General features: G+C 40.8%; 2 protein-coding genes and 1 long non-coding RNA gene across 3 annotated transcripts in view; 1 reads left to right on the forward strand and 2 right to left on the reverse strand.

The window, feature by feature from the left end:
* The window catches only part of LOC143694074 (uncharacterized), a 75,626-nt gene extending 68,786 nt beyond the window's left edge, over positions 1-6,840 (reverse strand). Inside the window, exon 1 of the long non-coding RNA XR_013182243.1 lies at positions 5,574-6,840. This is a non-coding gene — a long non-coding RNA (uncharacterized LOC143694074). The remainder of the gene's footprint in view (positions 1-5,573) is intronic.
* Positions 6,841-9,169: 2,329 nt separating this feature from the next.
* KIAA1143 (KIAA1143 ortholog) lies at positions 9,170-21,443 on the reverse strand. Its single transcript, XM_054636512.2, has 3 exons — positions 21,280-21,443; positions 19,647-19,806; positions 9,170-11,625 (listed from the first exon to the last, which is right to left on the reverse strand). Exons 1-3 carry the CDS (start codon positions 21,385-21,387, stop codon positions 11,414-11,416), a joined length of 480 nt encoding a protein of 159 aa, XP_054492487.1. The 5' UTR covers positions 21,388-21,443; the 3' UTR covers positions 9,170-11,413.
* A 110-nt stretch (positions 21,444-21,553) lies between these two features.
* Positions 21,554-23,272, forward strand: part of KIF15 (kinesin family member 15) — a 33,895-nt gene continuing 32,176 nt past the window's right edge. Inside the window, exons 1-2 of the mRNA XM_077178074.1 lie at positions 21,554-21,625; positions 23,170-23,212. Coding sequence (XP_077034189.1) covers positions 21,607-21,625; positions 23,170-23,212 — 62 coding nt within the window. The 5' untranslated portion in view covers positions 21,554-21,606. The remainder of the gene's footprint in view (positions 21,626-23,169; positions 23,213-23,272) is intronic.

A 23,272-nucleotide genomic window follows, 5' to 3' on the forward strand; every position in this document is an offset into this window, starting at 1 on the left:
AGGAAGAAAAGAGCAAACAGCCCAAGAGATACATGAAAAAATATACTGAGGCACACACGATTCAAATACATTGCCACCAGAAAGTGCCAATATGGAAAATAAGATATTAGGAAGCACTGTTGCACAGGAAATGTGCAGGAAACGATCACAGTTGCTGTGTCTAAATAACAAGATTTACCTTCCTTTCAATTTCAGTATTGTCTAGTGGGCAGAATGAATGAAACTGCATTTCAGGGTCAAGAAAGGGTACTGCCACAGACAGTACCCACAGGAAAGAGAAAAGGGGTGTGTTGAGCAATGCAAAGCACAAAGCAGAAGCAATGACGTGGGGGAAATCTGTCCTCAGACAAAAGCCTTTGCCAAGGCAGTGCACCTCAAGTTGAAACTCTGGGGGCACATGGGTTCTGGAGCAGTGACCTGGAGGTGCACTTTACCCTCTCCCCCTGCCCACCATATACAACCACAGCAGAAGCTGGGGAATACACACACAGAATGCACAACATGGACATTTGGATGTCCAAGTGTTGGAACCCAGGACATTCCTCTGACTGCCCTGGAGGACTCGAGACCCTGGCGAGGGGCTCAGAGACCTTGGCATGGAATCAAAAACACCTGTGCCTTTGATTTTAACCATGGAAACAATTACCAACTTTGTGCAAAGAATTACAAGCCATAAGGGTTTGAGTAGAATGATAATGAATTTATCACAGGGTGAAAAAGTAGAATTTTGGGGATTTAGAATGGGGGTTCAAGAGGCAGACGGAGGAATCTGGGAGTGTCCTGTCCTTCTTCTTCTCCTTCTTGTCCTCCATCTTCTGCTGTGATGGTGGCACTTTTGGATTGGTTTAGAGTAGAGACAAACTGCCTAACATAGGTGATAGGTATTGGAAAATTATTGTAAATAAAGTACACGTAGTTTTTCGTATAAAAAGATAACACCGCCCTGAGGGCAGTCAGTGTGCCTCAACCCAACCTGCTGGACAGAACTCCACAGGTCTGAAAAAGAATGTTTTAGATAAAAGAAAATAAAAAACCTTGAGAACCAGAGCCGAGGAATCCCATCTTCTTCTTTGAACACAGGGTGGGGAAAAACAACTTTTTAATACCTTGGGAGCCTTTCCAACAACAGCAAACCTGACAGACAAGGAACATAGCCATGTGACCTGGATGCACCAGAGTATCTGTGTTGTTTGTCCATTTACCTCCAAAATATGTGAAGGACAAGTCTTGAGCAAAAGAAATGAACAAACACAGCAAAAGCTACTCTGGACTCTGATCCAAAGCCCAGGGCAATCAAGAGAAATCCTCTTGGGCAAACCACATGCAGTACCCACAGCTGCAGTGCACATGAACATCTCTAACAAGGAAATGGCAAAAATACATAGAATAATGGGTATTTTAAAGCATCCTGACAAGCATTTCACCATTATGAAAAACAACTGATAACATCTTTCACCCTGAAGGATGCAGTAGTAGCCAAATATTTAGTGGCCAAATATCCAGTTATAGAACTACCAGATTTCATGGTATAAGTGGAATGTTTTCCATGTCTCAGCTTCTAGAAGCATTATGTGAGTGTGCAAAAAGCCCAGCTTTATTCTGGTTTTGGTTTTATTTTTACTTCAGTTTTTATTCTCCATGTAGCTGTAGAGAAAAACTCAAAAGTCATGAATGCTGAAAGGCCAAATTCAAACTCAAATTTATAGTATATAAATACATATATATCTATACACACACACACACACACATGTATACATACCACTTCATGGTTTGACAATGAATTTTTTAGAATCTAAGGGCTTGGCAATACTGTGATCATCAGTGGCCAGGCGTGGCCTTTGGGGATAAAAACACATATGGTTATTTAGCTGAACACAAAGGTACTACCAGTCGCAAACGTGACAGCAACAAATTCTTGGCTGCTAGAAACTGGCATGGTTCCACAGAGTTTCAGAGATCAGCAGCTGGGTCATGAACTAAATCCAGAAATCAGGGAAAATAGAAAATCCTGGGAATGCAGACTTTTCAGCTTGCTTCACACCCCTCCATCTTTTGTTAAGCATTTTTTTTCCTTTTTGGCATTTGCACAGAAAACATGTCAGTGTGTCTTTTACAGCACTCCAAGGAAGAAAATTCAAGCTGCTCTGCCTGATATTAAAAGATGTGGCATTTGGTAATATTTGGATGCAATCCAACTGCTAAACTGCTGAACTGCAGTTTGTAATGCAAGCACATCTTGAAGGGAAAGCAGCAAAAGAGATGAAAATGGAATTTATCAACAGGAATAAAAGAACATGTGAGCAGAAAGCAGCAGGAGGCATATCCAGTGTCTGAGGATGGAAAGAAGGATACCAAGCACATTAGCAGTCGCATTAGTTTATTTAAACACAGCCACATAATGAAGCTGAGCATCAGCACCATAATAAATTGGAACAGAGGAATGAGCTTTGGAGTGAGGGAGTGAGGGAGTGAGAGTGAGTGAGTGAGTACATAGCAAGTGGCCAAATGTGTCATGGCATGTGGAATGAGAGTGACCCACCTGGAACATGTTAGATGCCAAATAGCACTGCCTGCTACTTACTCAAGTGACAAAAAGGAAGTTGCAATATATAAGATTAATACACTTTACAAGAAACAAATTCTCATGCCATTAAAAAGATCATAGTCTGGTCACAAAAAATTCATAGTAGTGTAACCCACAAGTATTTAGCTGTTGAACAAGTCCATCTGCATTGCATATATTCAAGTGTTAGTATTTAAAGGTTGGGATATCAACCTTTGGCTGATACCTTTTCCCAGATACTGTCAGTTTAAATCTGACTCTTGCCATCACTATAGCATGTTTTTGCTTTTGAAAGGGATGGTGAGGTTCTAGGAACATGACATCAGCCTTTCTAATAAGAGAACCATCGAAAGCAGAACTGGAAGGGACCTTGCAAGGTCATCTAGTCCGGCCCTCTGCCCTAAGGCAGGATCAATTATACCAAATCATTCCTGACAGAAGTTTGTCTAACCTGTTCTTGAAAACGTCTGGCAATGAAGATCCCACAACCTCCCCAGGCAATCTGTTTCAATATTTCACTACTGTTACAGATGGAAAGCCTGTCCTAATGTCTTCCTTAAATCTCTTTGGCTACAATTTAAATCCTTTCATTCTTTTTGTATTCCCAGAGGACACAGAGAACAATTTGCAACTTCCCTCTTTGCAGCAATATGTCTGAACACTGGTATCAATTCCTATTCCCTTCCCTGCATCTCCTTTCTCTAGTTGTACTATCCACTTCTTTCAGTCTTACAGTTCACATTTTCTAGACTCCTGATCAATACCACTGCTTTCTGTTGGAATTTCCAATTGGCCTGTATCTTTCTTTTTTGAAATATAGTGCACAAAAGTAGACACATCACTCCAGCTAAGTTCTGAAGCAGAGGATAATTAAGTAAGATTATTTCTCATTTCTTCTCCATGACACATTAATTTTTAGAGCTGAAATTCCATTAGCTTTCCTCATACCATGGACTGTGTTCAGTGTTTAATTCAGAGCAGTCACAAATCCCCTCCTGCAGAATAATGACCACTGAGTAAGAAGCTCCCATTATTTATGTATACTGTTGGCTATAGAAATTCAGTGGCAAGATCCTGGAGTGTCCCACACTTAACTACTTTGAATTTAAACCCACTCACCTGAGACTACCTTGTTCAGGTTTAGTAAGGAGCTCAGTATCTATCAGTGTCATTTCACTGAAAGCAATGCAGTAATATCAGTAAATAATTTACTCCAAGTTGCCCATCCATTTTAGAGGAATTCAGCAGTGGTTCTTCCTATTAGTACCGTGTTTAGTATATTCAGTGTGAAATAATCTGAAGCACAGTGATGTCAGTTTAGAGGAGTTGGAGCAGCTTAAAATACAGAAAATTATACATGAAAATTGTAGCTCAGAGGGGTCCCAATTAGATGAAAGGTCTCCAATCTACCTGTATCCTGATGACCATAATGCCCAGGGAGAGGAAAGCTCTTTAAATCACACCCAATAATACCCAAAATTATGACAAAATGGGAATGGCATGCTATCAGCTCTTTAGTTACTTGTCCAGAAGGGAAGTTCAGTCTCTATTAACTTCTGTAACATATGGAATTATATTTGTCCTATTATATAATCTTGAAATGTGCTATAAGAAACCAGCTAGCTTCTCTTTCTGCTGTACAGGCAGATCCTGCTCTTTAGCAGCTGGAGTAATTTGCAGACACAGTGTGAAGAAGACAGGACAAGGTTCCTCAGTGAATGGGGCCTAAACAACCCAAAAATACACTGTCGTAAGAAAAGGCTTAACTCTACAAGTGCTGGACTGGTTTGTCACTTGAAGTAGAATTACAGGCTATCCATCCACTGTTTATAAGCATATGCAGCATTTAAATGAAATGTCAAAATTGCTGTAAATTTACCCCTCCTCTAGTTTTGATTTTTACCAAGTATTTTAAGCAATTTGGAATGATTAAAAATTTACATTGGAATACTGAGTAGCTCAGAGGGACAAGTCTTCTAACTCACATCAAACTCAGATACGTAATTCCCACAGGTGCCTTTGAAAATCCCTATTTTCAGTGTTGTTTTCCATTGGATAAACAGCTCAAACATCACTGGCTTTTTGCACAAAGTTCATCTGCCTGAAATAATTTATGAAAATCATAAAATTGATTTAAGCTCTTCTCAGTGCTCCATAAATTTTATGTAGCCCTTAAATTATAAAGCTGCTGCTTCTGCAGCACTCATCAGAACAATGCCTAATCTCTTCTCTCAAGACAGTTGGCTTGTCAGAGGAGAAAAGAAGGGACTCAGGCAGCTGAATTGTTTGTTTCAATTTAACAGGGCAGAATAAAACAGCCTAGATGCCAGGGCTCTAGTTCCAGTGAGACTGTGTGCATGAAGGTTTTATTGCAAAAATAAGTTGTTCTAACCTTCCCCTGCCTTTCCTTGGTTTTAAACCAGAAAATAGCTTTCATTGATTTCACAGGGACTCTTTTTGCACACATCATCAGGTTTGTGATACTTGAGATGTTCCCTGCCTAATTTATAATCAGTGTGTTCTTGTTCTGATGTAAGACAATAAAATTCCACATCTGCCCAATTACACATAGGTGTAAAAATGCTGTGCAAACCTCACTTCATCCTTATCAGATAGTCCCTCTCAGACCAAAGCTGTGTGAGAACAGGTTGAGTTTTTTCTTTTACTAGGGTTTCATGTAGGCTTTTTGCTTCTACTAAAATCAGAGTTTTTAGGACTGTTAAATTTTTTTTTTAATCTCTTACCTTCTTCAGCGAAGATTGAAAGCATTTTTGGCACTGTATAAAACACAAGGTCAAAATAAAGTCCTAGCATAGAGTAACTGTGACTGAATCTACTCCTTTACTCTTACATTTGGCCCAGTAACATATCAAAAATGTAGACTGCTTTAATAAGATTTTGGCTCCTGCTAGCTGACTCAGATTAACAGTACTCTGCTTTTTCTGGTTAAGTCTCATGTGGAGTAGCCCAGTCTTCAGAGGCAGAGTTGTCTGGACTTTATTAGACTCACCCTTTTTGGTGTTTCATCCTGGGGCTCCAGAGTCAGCAGCTGCTACAGTCTTTTCCTTGGCGCTAACATTCCAGCTCCCTCCACTCTCCTGGTAACACTCCCTCATCTGTCATTCACACAGTCATCATCTTTAAGGGATGCATTTCAGCCTTTCTATACTCACGCTTTTCTCCCACGTAACCCTGTGAGTTTCATCCTTCCTCATAGGCTGTTTTTGCTCAGAGGTATACAAACCATCTGTGCCTCTAATACAATGTTCTTAAATAGCCTCCAGGCAGATCTCTATGGTTTTTAAGTACTTCTCTTTGCCCTTCAGCCTGCTGTTAACCATTTTCCTCATAGTTTTATAATCTGCCCTTTTAAAGTTCGTTGTTAGTGTGCTGTCCCTAAGGGAACAACTCTTTCATGATATCAAAACTAAAAGTGTGCAGTGATCACCGTTAACCTACAGAGGCTTGACAACACCTTCCTCTAATAACTTCTGCCTCTTACAAGGTAGCTCCCACTTGCCCACGGCCTTAACTAATCAGGCATGGCACTGAGGACTGCCACCAGAGTCAAGGAAAAGGAATCCTTTGCCATATGGATTGGAATGGCACCAAAGCCACTTCTGATAAGAGGGAAAGACCTGATTTACCAGCTGTTGCTTTATCTTCAACAGAAAATACACTAACAGTGAGGTAAATAACAGTAAAATTCAATCTTGTGTCATTTGCCTGGCTGGTCCCATTCATTTTCCCCAGGAGGAAATTACTTCCCAGAGGCTGCCTCTGAGATTTTATAGGTTCTCAATATCTTGAGGAAGTCTACAGGAGGTTGCAGTCACATCTAACCCTATGGTGTGTCTCCCCTGGTTTTAATGGCTATCTTTGTGACTGCTGCCTGTGAAATGCTCTCAAGGAACTGGGGCAGAAGGGAAGGTCGACAACATGAAAAATGTCTTTGCAGATTGGTACCTTGCTCTAGGAATGGGAATAAAGGGATGATACTGAAGCACACAAGCCTTTCTGTTTGCTGAATGCACAAAGGATTGATTTATGGCATCCTGCCACAGGACAGGCCTATAGGTTATTAACCAGCCTCAATGGACAAACACTCGCTGAGGCTGCACATCATACCTCGTGTGCCGCACAAAAGGTAATGACTCATCTGCAGGCAAGCCTGATGTCCTTGAGAAGGCAGTTGGCTCTGCACAGCCAAGTGAAGCATTACTTAGTTAATACACTACAGCATAAGGGAAACAATCAGCTGAAACGATGACATTGCTGCTTCCTGCTTCATTTTAAATCTGCAGCTTCCTAACAGGATTATATGCTGAAGCACTGTAAAAAAGGACATTAAGTCCAGTGATGAAACTTAAAAATGTGCAATTAAAACCGCTAAATACAGGCTTCTTGTGCTCAGTGTCTGCAAAACACAGCCTTTGATCCTCCAAATGATAGGAAAAGTGCTAGACAAAACAAACTATCAGAATATAATTCTGATTCATCCCTTCCTCTTTAGCCCAATGAGATGAACTTTTTCAGTACAACAAATCTGCTTTTATTTCAGAAATACAATCAATGGTATGAACTTCTGGGCCATCTGCCCACACATGCATTTTCTTGTTTATTCTATCTATCAAGAATGCAGCATTCTTGATGATTCACCTTGATTCCTATCATTTAGAGAAAAATCCTGGTTCTTCAAAAGAAATTAAGGTGACAGAGCATCTCACCTCTCCTACTGACATCCAAGTACCTTTGCAGCATAAAAAGCCTCCATTATAAGCATCTGCTGCTGCAATGCTACTACAGTTCACCAGATTTGTTGCACTTCACTTCTCAGCTAATACCATCAATAAATGTTTTAGTCTTAATGAACTAGGAAATTTCAAGTATTTTATTAATAGAAACAGTACAAGATTCCCATATGAGGTAATAGGCTACATCTGACCAAGATTCCTGTATTGGGTAACAATCTTCAGCTACTCTCACCTCGCTCCTCCTTCACTGCTCTCACATTTAACTCAGCAAACTCCATGAGAAAATAAAGGCATATACATTCTCCACTACAGGAGGGGAAGAGGACAGGGAATGTGGGCAAGCAAGAGCAAGAGAAAAAGAAAACCCAGGAAAATTGTCCTTTTCTGTCCTAGCCTCATGTTCCATGTACTTAGCTTTGGCTTCCCCTTTTTAAGAAACTTGTGATTATTATTTTCCCATGGCCCATTAGAACAGGTGATTGCTTAAGAGTTTCAGATTTCTTTCCTAAATGAACAAGTAATTGTTCTCTTTAACCACAGGTTTCATGGGAGTCGATAGTGTGTGTGATTTTCCTGGTGTGTCATGGTAAAAACACTGAATTTTCACATGACTACCTGATTACAATGTTTTTGTGCATCACTCACACCTCTTAATAAATCTATTCAATTAGTTATTGGCGGGTGAACTGGGAGTGAAATACAATGAATATAAAGGTCTCCTCCTGGTCAGAGCACTTCAAATCAGTCAGAATGAAGGAAACTGGGTTTCCATATCCACCTTTCTTTCCCTTGCTGTGTTGCCTAAACAACATACCTTTTAATTTATTATTTCCAAGTACACTCAATCCATTTATTTGCATTCCAGACATCTGTCATCGAGGTTGTAGAGCAAGAAACATGATTAACCAAAAGTACCACACTCAATAACTAAAAGTACTGCACTCAATACTTTAAGGTAACCCTCCCTTTACTGGCCTTGAGTCTCCTGAGTCTTTCACTAAAAATGGTAACTTTTGTTTAAATGCAATTGCTATCCAGAATCAAACAAGATCACAATCTTATTTTGAACAGGCCAGATCAACTGCGTATTTGAGGGATTTTCTAATTTTAAGGTAAAACCACATTCCCCCTGGCCCTTGGCAAGCATTTACCTCAATAGCCATGTCTCCTAAACTGCCTCACAGCTCAAGTTATGAGCTTCCAGGCTGTGCAAGAAAAATGTATGCAAATATATTTCTGTACTGACAAACAGAACCAGAAAAGTTTAGGTAAGCAGCCAATGGTTAATTCATTCTTTCAGATGAGTCTCAGCAAGTCAGAGTATTTACTCCATTGTTGACATATCCCCAAATATTCCTTTTGTACACTGGAATGCTACAAGATTACTCATGGGTGTGTATGTATGCATTGGTATATATTTTTAATGGATTCAAACAAGTTTTAAGTATGCAAAATAAGTGGAAATACTAATTCCTGGGAACCTTTGGTTCTGTACTTTTTCTTTAAATTTATTTTTCTTTTATACGTAGAGATTACAGACAAATTATGTATTTACAAATGTAGCATGTCCTCATGGGAATAATCAGATTGTCCCACAGGACCTCTCTCACAATTCTAATATGAAACCAGTGCAACAAGACTTTAATATCCATTTATAGGTCTGGTTTCAATTTTCTAAAAGGACAACAGATATATTCATTTTCAAAATCAGGGTAACATGTACTCACACAAACAGTGCAAAACAGTGTGCAGAGTTGCATCTGATATTATGCTGCAGGAAGCTGGTGTGTAGGGAAACAGGCAGCAGGTACAGGAGGCTCCAATATCAGGAGGCAAAAAAAAAAAAATCTCATTTCATGTACTGAAATTTTTATTAAAATATCTTTGGACCACTTAAAAGAAAGCATAATTTATCATTTACTACCAGATGAACAAACTAAAACCAGCTGTTTCACACAGCAACTTGAAATTTGCTCCTCGATGAAGCTTTACAGGCCAAGTAATTTCAAATGTCCTGTCACACAGCAGAACTGGTTTCATATGGTTACAGAACACACCATACATCCAAATAATTTCAAAGTCACAAGTGACACTCCTACCACGTTGTTCTCCAAAATGCCATCAGCTCTCAGGGTTATTTCTGTCCTGTTACAGAAAAGATGCTGAAATGGACACTTTCTTTCTACCCCCCTCTGCCCAAGATTTTTACTCTCCCTTTTTAAGACCTGGGGGTCAGAAGCAAAACCAGAGGGTCTTGCCCCAGGTTCATGGAGGCAGAAGATGCATTTAAAATGAGACAACACTTACACAGGCCTCTCTTTCATTCCCGCTAGCTACTGAGAAGCTGAGGCAGTGCAAGGCAGAAGCTCCTCTTTGTTTTGGTCTCTGGGCCAGGGAGGACTTTCTCTCTTTCTCCTCTGACCTTTTTTCATTGCTGTCACCTGGGCTGGCCAGCCATGGCACCACAGTGGGAAAACCAGAACAGCCCCTGCTCCATACTGTCACTCCAGCCCCCCAGCAGCGCTCAGCTGCAGTGGGGAGGGCGTGGAGCCTGGGCTGCCCTGGGCATCTGCCTGGCATCTTCTGCTGAGGAGGAGGCCAAGTCCCCCCAGGAGTTCCAGCCACTGACCAGTTCCAGCTGCCACTGGATGGAGCTGCTCTGCTGCCAGGAGAGAGACCTTGTCCAGTGATGTGGATGGAGCAAACCGATCAGCAGCATTTGACTGGTTTTGGAGTCCAGGTTTCTTTTTGTTTTGTCCTTGTTCCTCGTTGGTTGTTGTTTGGAGAAGAGGGACTGTCATAATCACAGAGCTTCAGATCCTGTGGTGGCTTTTTCCCTTTGTTCTCTCTCCAGCACATGGTTAGGAGAAGGGGCTTCTCCACCAGATTGCCTTTGTCCCCTGAACTACGTGGTCTTCTTTGGAGGCCAACATTTTTGAGGAGGGGTTTCTCTGCCATCTTGTCTTCTTTGTTTCCAAGCAGTCCATGGGATTCAGCACCTTTGTATCTAGTGATGATTACTGTTATCCTGCCTGTTGCTGTTTCAATTTTTAGTATCTTTAATTTTTTCACTTATATGTCCTTGCTTTCATCTCTGCTTATCAGTGAAAGGGAAGCAGTTAAAACTAAAAGGGGCAGTAACTCATTTTGGAGTGTCTGCCCCAGAAACTGTCTTAAACCAAGAAACACACACCTATAATGTTTCTTGGCTTAAATTCCCTGTTTACAACTTCCTCCCTACTTGAAGAATACTAAATTAATGCTTTTCCACAGCTTAAAGATGAAATACAGTTTTTAAACAGGCTGTCTGAGATCCCAAATAATTGTGAACGTGTAAGTAGTTAACTGGAACAAATATACTTTAAAAAAAAACCCCAAAACACAATCAAACCACTGAGCCCATCAGTGTTAAAACCAAAGTGCACAATCTTCAATGGTTTAGGCTACTTTAGCATTAGTTGATACCATCAACTAGAATCAAAATCTTTATACCTTGCTATTACAACCAATTCAAATGAATTTGATGCTTCTTAGACTGCATTCACCAAACAAAGGATCAAGACTACATGAATTTAGCAAATGCAGCCTCATTTCCTACAAGGCTCTGCAAGAGCTAATCTTGCAAATCACAAATGTAAAGGCTGTGTAAACTTTTGTTAAGCTGTGAGACAGAAAACTTCAGTCTCTGTTTCACAGCAATGAAGTGTCTCTCTTTTCAATGTCAATAATAACAGGTAAAAACCATAACTGTCAACTAAGGCTACTCAATATAGACGAAATACATTTTAGTAATGGAGGGCATTTTAAAATTGACTGAAAATTTGTAAGCTAAATATATACAGGTATAATTTGCTACTCATTTGTGACCTCAAATAGCTTTTACATACATGGTTAAATTCTCCTTTAAAATTAAGACATGACATACAGTTCCAACTAACTGCAAAGACTTAGCTCATGCTAATTTTATACATTATTTCTCTAGTTGGACTATAGCAAAGTAAGAGAAGACTCAGACACCATGCTTCAATTCCTACAAAAGCCCTCAATGTTATCCAGGTCTCTAGACAGGCAAGTTAAGCATAAAAAAATACAACCCCTAATCATCATTTTCCTCATCATCAAATGAAAGAAGACTGCTGTTTTTCACTTGCTTAGCTGTACTCTGAGAAGTAGTTGCTTCCCCCTTGGTTTTCTTTGCTTCTTTCATCTTCTTACTTGAACTTACATTGAAGTCCAAACACTTCTCTGATGAACGTTTGGCTGGTTTCCTGAACATAATTTTTCCATCAGCAGGTTCTGGTTCATCATCTGTAATAAAGAGAGTAAAGTCAGAACTCATCTGCATATGTTCACAAACACATACAGACCTTGAACCAAAATCAGTAAGGCCTCTGAGAGAATACAACAATCATGAAAATATACATTTGGCCATAAACTCTGTATCAATGAATGGCCTTCATGTACACACACCTGCTTTATGTCAGCAAGCCCTTGAAGAAAATCCTCCTGCAGTTCCTATTGAAATGGGGTTTCACTAACCAGAGCTCTAACTTAGAAGAGATTGTGAGCAGTTCTGTGAGCAGAATGAGAGCTCTTCCCTCACATTCCATTCACATCCGCTTACCAAAAGGGAGAGGACAACTTCATAGGATCCTCTCACTCTGCTTCAGTATTTGTAAAATTTATGACAACAAATGCATTTATTTCAGAATTATAGCATCTCTTTGAATAACAAAATGGCACATATACAAGAAAAACTTTTTTCCCTAATATATTCTGTCCTGTTGAGACAGCTGAAAAGATCACATGGCAATAAAGGTCCCCTTTTTTATCGTAATGGATGAAAGTTTCAGGGTTTCTTTGTATCTGCAACATCACCCAACTATTCCAACTGACCAATTTTGCTCTAGTGCATGCAGAGGAGCAGACAACAATCTTGAAAACAGGAGAAGTCCCTTCCATGATTATCAGGCAGAATGGGAAAGCTACTGCATAAGTAACAGCATCAGGGCAGTATTTCTGGAAGATAAAGTGTAATGTAAAGTTGTGAATCAGACACAAAGGTTCATGCTGCAGTAGTTTGCAATTTTTATAATGTATCTGTGACAGAATGTTAAGGAGCTGTAGGTTCTGTGCAAGATATTTTTCCTAAATTACTTTTGTGAAATTCATTACTCAACAGAAATGTGTTTGACAAGATTATGTGCTGTTTAATTAAAACCAATAAATAACTTTTCTCTTTAGCACAAATTCTTTCCTTGGTATATCAGCACTACAGCAAAAGACTTAACGTTTCAGTGTTATCTACACAGCACTGGGTGAAACTCTCTTCAGTGCATTCTCAAAACAATACAACTAATAAATCTGGTACCTTAAGGGTTGTGTGGTACAAATGAAGACATCAACTTAGAATGCCTTAAGTTTCAGAGACCCTCTTAAAGAAGAAACCTAGCTTGAAAAACTAGGCAAGTCTGTCAATAGCTTCTACGGAATGCATCCTTCCAAAAGGTGCATATGGTGATGAGCTGGAGCACAAGTCCTGAGGGAGCTGGGGTTGTCCAGCCTGGAGAAAAGGAGCTCTGGGAGGCCTCATCTCTCTCTGCAACTGCCTGAAAGGTGGCTGTAGTGAGATAGGCATCAGTCTCTTCTCCCAAGTAACAAGCAATAGGACAAGAAATGGCAACATGAGGAAGTTTAGATTGCATACCAAGAAAAATTTCTTCACTGTGAGAGTGCTCAGGCACTGGAACAAGTTGTCCAGGCAAGTAGTGGAAACATCATCTCTTGCAGTGCTGAAAGAACTCGTGTCACTTGGGGACATGGTTTAGTGGCAACAAAGCAGTGCAAGGTTAGTAAGTGGGCCTCCATGGACCCTAGATGTCTTTTCCAAACCAAACAATACCTTGATTCTATGATTCTACACTAGTTTATGAGAAAATACTACTGCAGAAAATAACCAGGTTTGGGGAAAAATACTTCATTCTTGGCACATTAAAAAAGCATTACCATTACAAGGAATTAGCAGCAATAATAAACTGTAGTTATGAAAAGCATAGTTCTCAATGGATTCATTGTGAACTCTGCACAGAGAGCTTAAGTGTTTAGATGCTGTACATGTGATACAGAAGTTTATGAAGTGCCTACAGTAAATTTTGGGAGGGAAATAGAACTCCTGAAAGCATATTACACCTAATGAATCAGAATACACTATGCATCCTTTTTCTCAGAAACTGGGCCTCCATTTTTGGGCTAAGAAGTTTAATAGCAAATGATTCCTCTTACTAATTATTGCATAACTACAGTGTTTATTTGGAAATAGAGATCTTTTAATTTAAACAAGGTCTGAGGCCCAATTAAGCCAAATTCTGAAAAAAAAATCTATCTATAAGATAGTCCCTTATGTGCAGACACAACTGCCTATGTGCTGTATACAGTATCCATACTGCTGTGGAAATGACACAATCAGCTACTGGATAAGCATGAGGAGCAGAAAAATCAAAGCCCCACTGGATACTCTTTAACAAATGGATTACTACATTTTCTTAAGAGTGGTAAATTTGAAAACCCAACTTCTAAAAATATAGTTCAAAGTATATCCATAAAAGAAAAGAGATAAACAGCTACATAGTTTTAATCCATGGAAAAAGAGAGGACAGAAATTTTAATTTTACTCACAATTGGCCTGCTACCCACATTGTGAACTGCCAAAATAATTTCATTTTGCCAACCAGATGGAGAAACTGATAAGTATCTTTGCAATATGAATTTCAACTTGTAATAAGCTAAGGGCACAAACAGCAAAGCTCAAAAACTCCACCAAAATGGCAACTGGCTCAGCTCTGACCTCCAGGGCTACAATACTATTCGCAGGTCATTCCATATCAAAGGAAATTATTTTAGCTCTTGGCCTGCTTAAACACTGTCAAAATTTCATTATATGCTCAAGGACATTCCTTTCAGCAGGAAGCCCGGGCCAGCTTCAGAGAGCAGTGTGTGCCAGCAGTACTTGACAAAGAATGAAGCAGATAAGGAAACACAGTAGGCCTGGCCTACATGTGGAGAGAGCGAGGACAGACCATGCTTTTTGAAAAAATTTGATGAGGCAGTTCAAGGAATTTGTGTTGATGTGTTAAGATTGTCTTTTTCAGCTGGTAAAATGACTTCACTTTATCCTTTGTAATTTCACCAGGTTCTTATGTGTCAGCTATCTTTTTTGCTCGCATCAAAGACCTACAAAAAACTGACTTGTATTAAGCAATGCAAAAAAAAAAAAAAAGACTAAAGAAACAATCTCAGTGTTTTTTTTAAAAACAGATTCCCAATAAAAGACTCTGTTAGTATTATGAATTATGGAAAGTGGGATTTCTGAAACACATGAAGTAAAATACATAAAGGCACTACAGGAGAAATAATAAAATCCACTTCTCAAAAATGAGTCAAAAACTACACTAGCAGTTCAAATTCCCATTGTTCTTAGTCATTGCTGCTTTTTACCTGGCTCACAAACCACTGGCTGACCTGCATGAGCACAGTCAGATGTTGAGCCGAAAACTTACTTCACAAGTGACATCAATTTAAGAGACCACAAAATCAGAAATTTCTTCTTTTCTAATTATTTCAAGGTATATATTAAAATAAAAGTAGAAATGAGAGCCTGAAAATGAAATACCGCTCCTCAGTTTGGAGGGATTTTTATTTAGTAGTCATTTGTGTAGTTAGCAGCAACACTTTTCAGCAGTTTCTGTCCACATATGCCAATGAGGCAACAACAGGAAACACAAATGCCACTAAACTGTCAGGAGCAACAGGAGGAACAGTGGAACCCATATATGTCTATTCAAAGATAGGAGGGTAAGAAGGAAATTACAATAACCTGGCAAATTTCTTAATGGTTTCTAAGGTTAGAAGTTCAGGTCAGTCATTTCAGATGCTCCTTCCAATGCTTTCTGGCCATCCATTCTCCATCCATGCCTTTGGAAGCATTTACTCCAGGAATTCAGCACACTTGTGGTTTGAAGATAGGAAAGGTCACTCTTACTCCATAGTTAGTTTAAATTGTTTATGAGAACACTTGGGAAAATTTTCTTTACTTAAATACTGCAAAGTTAGCTTTGATTTAGGTTCCTGCTATTTCACATATATGTGAAATATTTCACATTTCACAGAGCAGCATTACCTCTGTGAGATGTATCTGATACATCAGCTGCTTAAATCAGAGGAGCCTGTGCTTATTCAGAAAGGGCTCCAATAGCCAAGAGAGCAGGGACTGTATTCTCCTTGCCTCTTCCCTCTACTGTCCTTCCCCAGAAGCCAGCATATAGAATGAAACAAGAAAAATATTCTAAGGCTTTGAACAAGAAAGGATACCTTTTGCCAAATTTGGTCATCTGCATATGTCAGTGTGTCCCAGAGGCCATATGAAGTAGAAAAGCAGTAGAAAAAAAAATCTATAGATTTTTTTATAGACTGTAATGAATGCTGAGATAAACTATCTTGCAGTAATTCACATATTTTCTTTTGTGCAAATTTCATTTTTCATAAGACCATTTTTCTTTGTCTCTGAACCAACAGTGACACATTTAAAATTATGCATAAAACACTAAGCAAAATCACTGCTGATACACAAACTACTTCTTTTTTAAAAGTCTCTGAGTCTCTGCTCTATGGAGAAAAATGATTCAATATAGAAGTGTGTTTTCTCATATAAGAAAGGTTTGGTCATAAATAAAAAAGATCCCTGTGACTCTACTTGCAAAAGCCAACAGAAAAGCTAGGATTTGCTCTGCTTTAGGAAGCAATTAAGTGCAGCTAGGACATTAATCAAGTGGGTTTACCAAATTAATGCAAAAATGTTACTCATCTATAAAAGAAAATCAAGTCATAGGAACATCTGTCTAAAAGTAAAAATAAACAAAACCAAAATGAACAAAAGCTGTAGCCGTGTCCATGGTTATAGAAGATGGTTAAATGGTTATAGAAGAAAACAAAGGTGAAAGTATGTAAATGAGATATGGAAAATTCTGGAGTAATATCCTAAACCTGAAGACAAGGTCCTTCAAATGAAGACAATCACTACAATATAAGAGAAGAGATGGCAGAACCTCAAAACTGAGTGCTTCACGGGTTCTGAAAAACTGTCTGTATCACAACAGATAGTTAGTAACACATTTCTAAGGATCTATCAAAGTGCCTCACCATTGATGCATGCTGGAAAGGAAGATTATCAGTTGGGAAATTTACTTTCCTATTACCTTTTTAGCTTCATGTAATTTCACTAATGATCTGATTTGGGACTATATAATAAGGTCTAGTAGCTATTAAATTAATTTGACTTTCAACTCTGGGATTAAAATCAAAGTAACATGAAATGCAACCAAATCATGCAGCACCAAACATTCTTTATACTTCCCATTTTCAGAATTGAGAGCCAAAAAAAAATAAACTCTCAGGTTACTCAAAACTCTCTTTATTAAGCTGGAAGTAAACAGCTGTCTAAATACCTGTCTCAGACTAGAAATCAAAATTTAAATCTAGAGATCAGACTGACAGTGCAAAAATGGCCCAAAATGCAAAAAAAGCCTTCAGCAAGTTCTAGCATAGTCACGCTCACCTCCCTTCATTGGAAATTTCACACTGGGTTCTCTCCATAGCAGAGGAACACAGTAGTGTGCACAGTGCTTACCCTGTTTATTCCCATGGGCCATAAAAAGGAAAAGAACACGAAGACCTCATATGAACTGCAAAGATGAATGAATAGTAACACAATAATGCAGAACAGAGGGCAGCAGTCCCCAACACTCCTGCTACCTACTTCTGTGGATTTTTTCCTCCAAATGCAAGCTATTACTGAAGGACTGAAGGGGTAATAAGCAGAGGTGACAAAGTTCTACAGGGACTCAATACTGCCATCCTCACTACTTACAATTATGTCTTAGGAATGTCTTTTTCCACCAAGTAAGTTCAGTCACTCTATTCAAATACACTTCCATTTCACACTGTGTATTCAGCTTGGTAGCTCTTTTGGACTTTTTTCACAGCATGGACTCCACCTCAATAGATTCTCATGGACAACTACTTCTTTTAGCCAGCCTTACAAAATCATTTTTCCTCCTACTGTGATCACTCAAAGTTCAAGTTGCTTATATGAAAAGGAAGCCAATGCTCAGAAAGAATCATGATATTTCTTTCCAATAAGTTGAAACTTCTCCCAATACTAGGAGGGTGAAAAGAAATTTTGTGATGATTTAAAAACTGCGACACCAAACATCTATATGCATTACATTTCAATAACAAGACACCAGGAAGTAAGCCCAAAGCTGAGCATATATTCTCAGAGGAGTTCAAGTCATATACCTGCTTAGACCTAACAAATACAGATCTATCTACAAAAAATAGGACGTGCTTTATTTAGTTTCAAGCTAACCTACGTTATTAAAAATTAAGATTTCTCATCAATCTGCTTTTCAAAAAATATAAGATTTTCAACATATTTTCTCCCACTTCTGTTACTGACTTCTCCATTTATACCATTTGAATTTTAACATATACATCTACACAGAGACACCATGAACCTGAATTTTCAAATCCAAATGGCAGACAAAGAGAGAGGCTAAGGATGTCATATTGACAGCCACGTGCTAGGCCTCACAGTGTGCTCTAAATTCAATTGGCAGCTTTTGTAAATAGCCATAATGGCTAACCACAGAAGATGTCCAGTTTCTATGATTCACCTTCCTATTTTATACTTGTGGGGTTTCAGTTTCTATATTCTTAATTGTCAAGACATTTCCACGAGAGACAACAGTAGCTACATTCAATTTGTCAGGTCTTCTGTCAGCAAAAGATAAAGCTACATTTCATCACACCCTGTGTGATGATTGAAGCTTCTGGACACTCAAAGCACTTATGTCAATCACACCTGAATGATGAATAGAGAGAAATTCTTAACACAACTGTATCCATCAACTGTAGTTTCTCATCCTTATTGTAAAACTGCAGCAGCCCCTCCCACACCACTTCCATCTTCCCATTCTGTGTAATTCTTTGTGGCAGAGTGTCCTAGGGTGACTTTATGATGTTTGCATCCCCAATCCTCTGCTGTTTATGCTGGGTATTACACTATGTGCCTTCAAGACTGGTTCTGAGAGCAAAGGCAGAGAGAAGGAGCATGGAGTTTGTAATCAGAAACTGCACCGCTCCTCTACATGCTCTGCTGGATTGTTTTGTTTGGGCACAGATGGAGCAGAACAGGACCCTTCTTTGCTTTTTAGTTAGTTTAGCTAGCTGAGCAGGGAAGTCTTCCCTGAACTGTCTTTTCTTTTCCTTTTCTTGGAACTGTTCAAACCTGCTCTGGACTGGGGCCCCAAGGAGCATTGAGAGTCTGCACTTTGTGGCCATGGGGCCATTCTCTGGGCAGCGGCCATTCCCAGTGCCAGAGGAAATTATAACAGAGCGACCACCCCAGGAGAGACTTTCTGAATTTGCCATCTCTTCAGAGCGGTGAATAAGTTTTGTCATCTGATATTGTTCATTTTTTGTGCTGGGGAGTGCTTTACCTGTTAAATAAACAGGTTTTTTCCACTTCTGTCCAAGGAAATTTTTCCCAAACCGGCTGGGGGAAGGGGCTGCATGAGTTTGCTTTCTGGGGGTGGGGTGGGGGGGCCCTTTTGGAGGTTTTCTCCCAAATTTGCCCTAAATCAGGACACAGAAAAACATTTTTTTTCTGGACCTTGCTGGTTTTTGGCACTATTGTATCATCTGTTTATCTTGCTTAGTGCATTTGCAAGCCACAACACATACTGGGGTTGATTTTAAGCAAGTAATCACATGGAGCAGTCAGGTAAGTGAACATGTTCCCAAGCCACACATCTGCAATTCTTTCCACAGACCTGAATCCCTCTACCCTGACAACCTCTTTCATGAACTCATACAATTACCTTTTAAACATCCACTCCATTGTCAAATTTGACTGAACTACTCAATGAGTTAAAAAATGATCACAGGTGATGTCAAAAGGCTGTGCACTGGAATAATACAACAAAAAAGTTAATTTACAAAAATACAAAAAGAATTAATTTAAGGGAGTATTTAGAGGGAGGATGGTGCACAATCAAGAAGCACAGAACTACATCATTATAAAAAGCCAGAGAGCCTGAATATGTACTTAACGACTTGAGATTAGCAACCAGAAGTGCAAATTATTTAGGTGAAAAATTCAGAACTAATCAAAGGTAGTATTAAACAGTAGAAAGCTGAGCAAGTATCAGACCCGCTTTTGTGGGTTATCTCTTTGACTACACAAAGCAAGAAATTAGTAGTTTGAAATTCACCTGATTCTTTTGACTTTAAGGCCTCTTTGATTTGCTGTTTAATTTTCATTGCTTCTTCTGCAGTCAAGTCTCCTTTTTTCAGTGTCACCACTTGAGGCTGCTCATCTTCCTTGTCACTGCCGTTGTCACTGTCATCGTCGGCAAGTGGAAGCTGCTCTCTCTGGACAAGAGAGAAATAAAAGCCATCCTGATCATCATTCCAGCTGTGGCCCAGTACTCTTTGGTTTCACTTTTACAGAAAGGTTACTGAGGAGACTTGGCACAGCTGCCAGTGCCAGGCCCTCCCAAAACACGCTATCCAAAGGACACTCCAATCCTATCACTGAGACATGGCTTCTCATTGAAAACATTAGCATGGGAGTATGGGCTTCTTCAATTAGAGACCAGAAGGAACTTGGAAAGCAAGAAATTAACTCCTTTTCTTTGCCATCTTGACTGTGCAGCACTGTCTGCTATGCAACACTAAGAAAAGCTTTAAATGCAAGGCTCCAAACTTGAACCTTCTATGCTGTACTGAAAGCAGCACAAAGGGAAATGTGGGTCTATGGCAGCTGGGTTATTAAACCTGGCTAAATAAATCACTGTAAGCAGCACTGACACAAGGAATATCATACTCCTGTTTCTGCTCTCTCAAACTTGTGCACTGGGACAGAAGAATCAATTTGGTAATTTTTGGGGTTTTTTTTAAATAAACCTTCTGGCATGGAAACCTCAGTGCAGCAACCTGAAGTTTGGCAATATTAGAAGACCTGAAAACTTTATATTGTAAGGAAAAGTATAGATAGTATTACTGTAATCTATTGAATATGTATATATATAAAAAACGAGAAGTTCATTTCTTTAGGTATCCTGTAAAATCCTATTTAGAGGGAAACACATGCAAAATCACATTGGAAGCAGAAAAAAAAGTGTGCCTCAGGAAAGGCTGCCCTTTAACCCCCTACCTTTCCAGCCACCACAACACAGTTCATGACCACGGACCTCCAGCAAGATGCTTTAGGAGTCCCTCCCTTTTCTTTAGGGAGGGACCTTAAAGATCATCCAGTTCCAGCCCCTCGCCGTGGACAGGGCACCTCCCACTAGGCCAGGCTGCTCAGCGTCCCATCCAACCTGGCTTTAAACAGTTCCAGAGACGGGGCATCCCCAGTGCCCTTAGGCAGCCTGTCTCACCACCCTCTAAGAATTTTTTTTCTATGTATCGAACATAAATTTCTCCTCTTCCAGTTCGAACTCACGTTAACTCCTTTACAGTAATTTTTTTACCGCACTTTTGTAACATTTTTTCCGTACCACGCCCCTCCTCCACCGCCCTGGGCTTTTTAAAGTCCCGTTCAAGCCCGGACACCACGGCTGCTCGCCCCGTGCCCCCACAAGGCCTCTCAGGCACGGAGAGGCTGAAGCGGCTGCTCCGCAAGGCCGCCACAGCAGCCTTGCAGTTGTCTTGATCCTCCAAGACAAAGCAAAACCAAGTTACACGTAGGATTTCAGTCAGTTTAAGCGAGTAACTACGGCTCCCCCTTGCATTACAAACGCTGCTTCCCCACAGCCCACAACGCGAGCGGGCGGGGACGGGCGGGCACCAAAGCTCGGGAAGCGGGCGCTGCCGCCTCCCACCCGCGGGCCAGGGCGTTACCTTGGTGTCCACCGTGGGGCCCTCCCGATACCCGACCCGCCGCTTGAAGCGGCTGAGGAAGGCGGGCTCGGCCGGCCGCACGTAGGACACCTGGTTCCTCTTGCTCATGGCCGCCGCCGCCGCCGCGCGCGCTTCCGGGGGGGGTGCGCCACGCGCTCTCCGTTCCAGGGCTCCCGGCCAATGGCGGGGCACGCGCGCGCCGGTGGAAATGGTGGCGCCCGCGCTGGGCTCGGGCAGGGGGCGGGGCCGCGGCGCTGAGCGCCAAATTCGAAGGCGCCGCCATTTTGGAGCGGCGGGCGGGCGGGAGTCGCCGGGCTTGGAGTGACCATGGCTCCCGGCGAGAAAGGTCAGGGGGAACGGCCGGGAAGGGGCTTGGGGATGTGCCCGCGGTTCGGGGAGCAGGGGGATTGAGGGACGGCTGTTCCCGGGAGAGCCGCGCTGTGCCGTGCCCTGGCGGGGAATCACCCGCGTGGGAGAAGAACCAGTGGGGCCGGGTGCCAAGGGGCTCGGTGTCTCCCGGGGTTCCGTCCTGCGCTGCCCCGCTGGTGTCGGGGTACCTGGGAGTCGGCCTTTTCCCAGAATTGCAGAATAAGCTGAGTCCGAAGGGACCCCAAGGAGCATCGAGTCCAACTCCCGGCCCTGCACAGCCCCATCCCCAGCAATCATACCGTGGGCCCGGGAGCATTGTCCGAATGCTTCCTGAACTCTGCCAGGCTGGTGCTGTGACCACTTCCTTGGGGTGCCTGTTCAGTGCCCAGCCAGCCTCTGAGTAAAGAGCCTTTTTCCAACCCAAACCTCCGCTGACTCAAATTCAGGCTATTCCCAGGGCTGTGCAAGTACCTATCAGTCTGATTTCAGTTTTTAACTGCACCACTTTCCTTGATAACTTGTTTAATTGAAGAATAAATTGCTTAATTAGAAGCTAAAATATTTCTCATATGTTGAGTAAATCAAAACAGCGCATAAAAAGCTCACGCAGCAGCAGGATGTTTAGGTAGTGTGAACGTCAAAGAGAAGGTAGGCATCTTTGCAGATCATTGTTCGTTCTGCTGTTAAAGGTGATCCTCTTACAAAAAAAACTGTGTGCTTATAAAGATTTTGTAAATACTTTATTATTGGAATGTTTTAAGGCATTGTCTTTCATTGTTGCTTATTTTCCAAATACAGTTTTGTTATTTTGTTAATGTTTTGACTATATTATGGACTTTGATGTCAGCTTAAGTAAAAAATAAGTCCCTTAATCTACCTATGGGGTAATATGTGCTGTCTCCTTGAAATCTGAAGCTGCACAAAATGAGCCTCACTCACAGAATCCATGAGGTTGGAAAAGACCTCTGAGATCATGGAGTCCAAACTATGACTGTCCAGCACCTTGTCAACCAGGCCATGGCACTGAGTGCCATTCCAGACACCTCCAGGCATGGTGACTCCAGTACCTCCCTGGGCAGCCCATTCCAAAGTCTAATTAGCCTTTCAGTGAAGATATTCCTCTTGATGTCCAACTTGAACCTCCTCTGGCACAGCTTGAGGCTGTGTCCTGTCCTGTCACCTGGGAGAAGAGTCTGACCCCAGCCTCCTTCCAGGCAGTTGTAGAGTGATATGGTCTCCCAGAGCCTCCTTTTTGCCAGAATAAACAAATGGCACATTGATAAGTGTGTGCACATTCACATTAAGGGAATGAAGGTTTCACTTCCTCTGTAACAAACTGAAATCTTTCTGCCAAAGGAAGATATTTACCAAATATTTTCATGCAGTTCTGTTCATGCACAAAACAGGTATTTATAAGGCTCTCCATTTATTTCCCTCTGTACTGCTTACAGTATTTTCTATTTAAGTCAGGAGTTTTGAGCAGTAATTTTAATTTTTGTGTGTCTCTTTTTTCTTTTATAGGAGGTCTGCGTGACTCTTCAATATCTTTGCAGAACTCATCTAGGTAAAATAATATTGGCCAGTTCCCATATTTTATTAATCACATTGCACAGAAACAAAACCT

The sequence above is a fragment of the Agelaius phoeniceus genome, chromosome 1 (assembly GCF_051311805.1).
Source record: "Agelaius phoeniceus isolate bAgePho1 chromosome 1, bAgePho1.hap1, whole genome shotgun sequence".
In the NCBI taxonomy this organism is placed as follows: domain Eukaryota; kingdom Metazoa; phylum Chordata; class Aves; order Passeriformes; family Icteridae; genus Agelaius; species Agelaius phoeniceus.

Bases quoted from the DNA above. Each gene is read 5' to 3' on its own strand.
- KIAA1143 (XM_054636512.2), bottom strand. From the start codon at position 21,387: ATGAGCAAGAGGAACCAGGTGTCCTACGTGCGGCCGGCCGAGCCCGCC. The intron at 19,807-21,279 runs GTAACGCCCTGG...TCTCTTGTCCAG, and splicing joins GCCCCACGGTGGACACCAAG to AGAGAGCAGCTTCCACTTGC. The intron at 11,626-19,646 runs GTGAATTTCAAA...TCTTTATTACAG, and splicing joins CTTAAAGTCAAAAGAATCAG to ATGATGAACCAGAACCTGCT.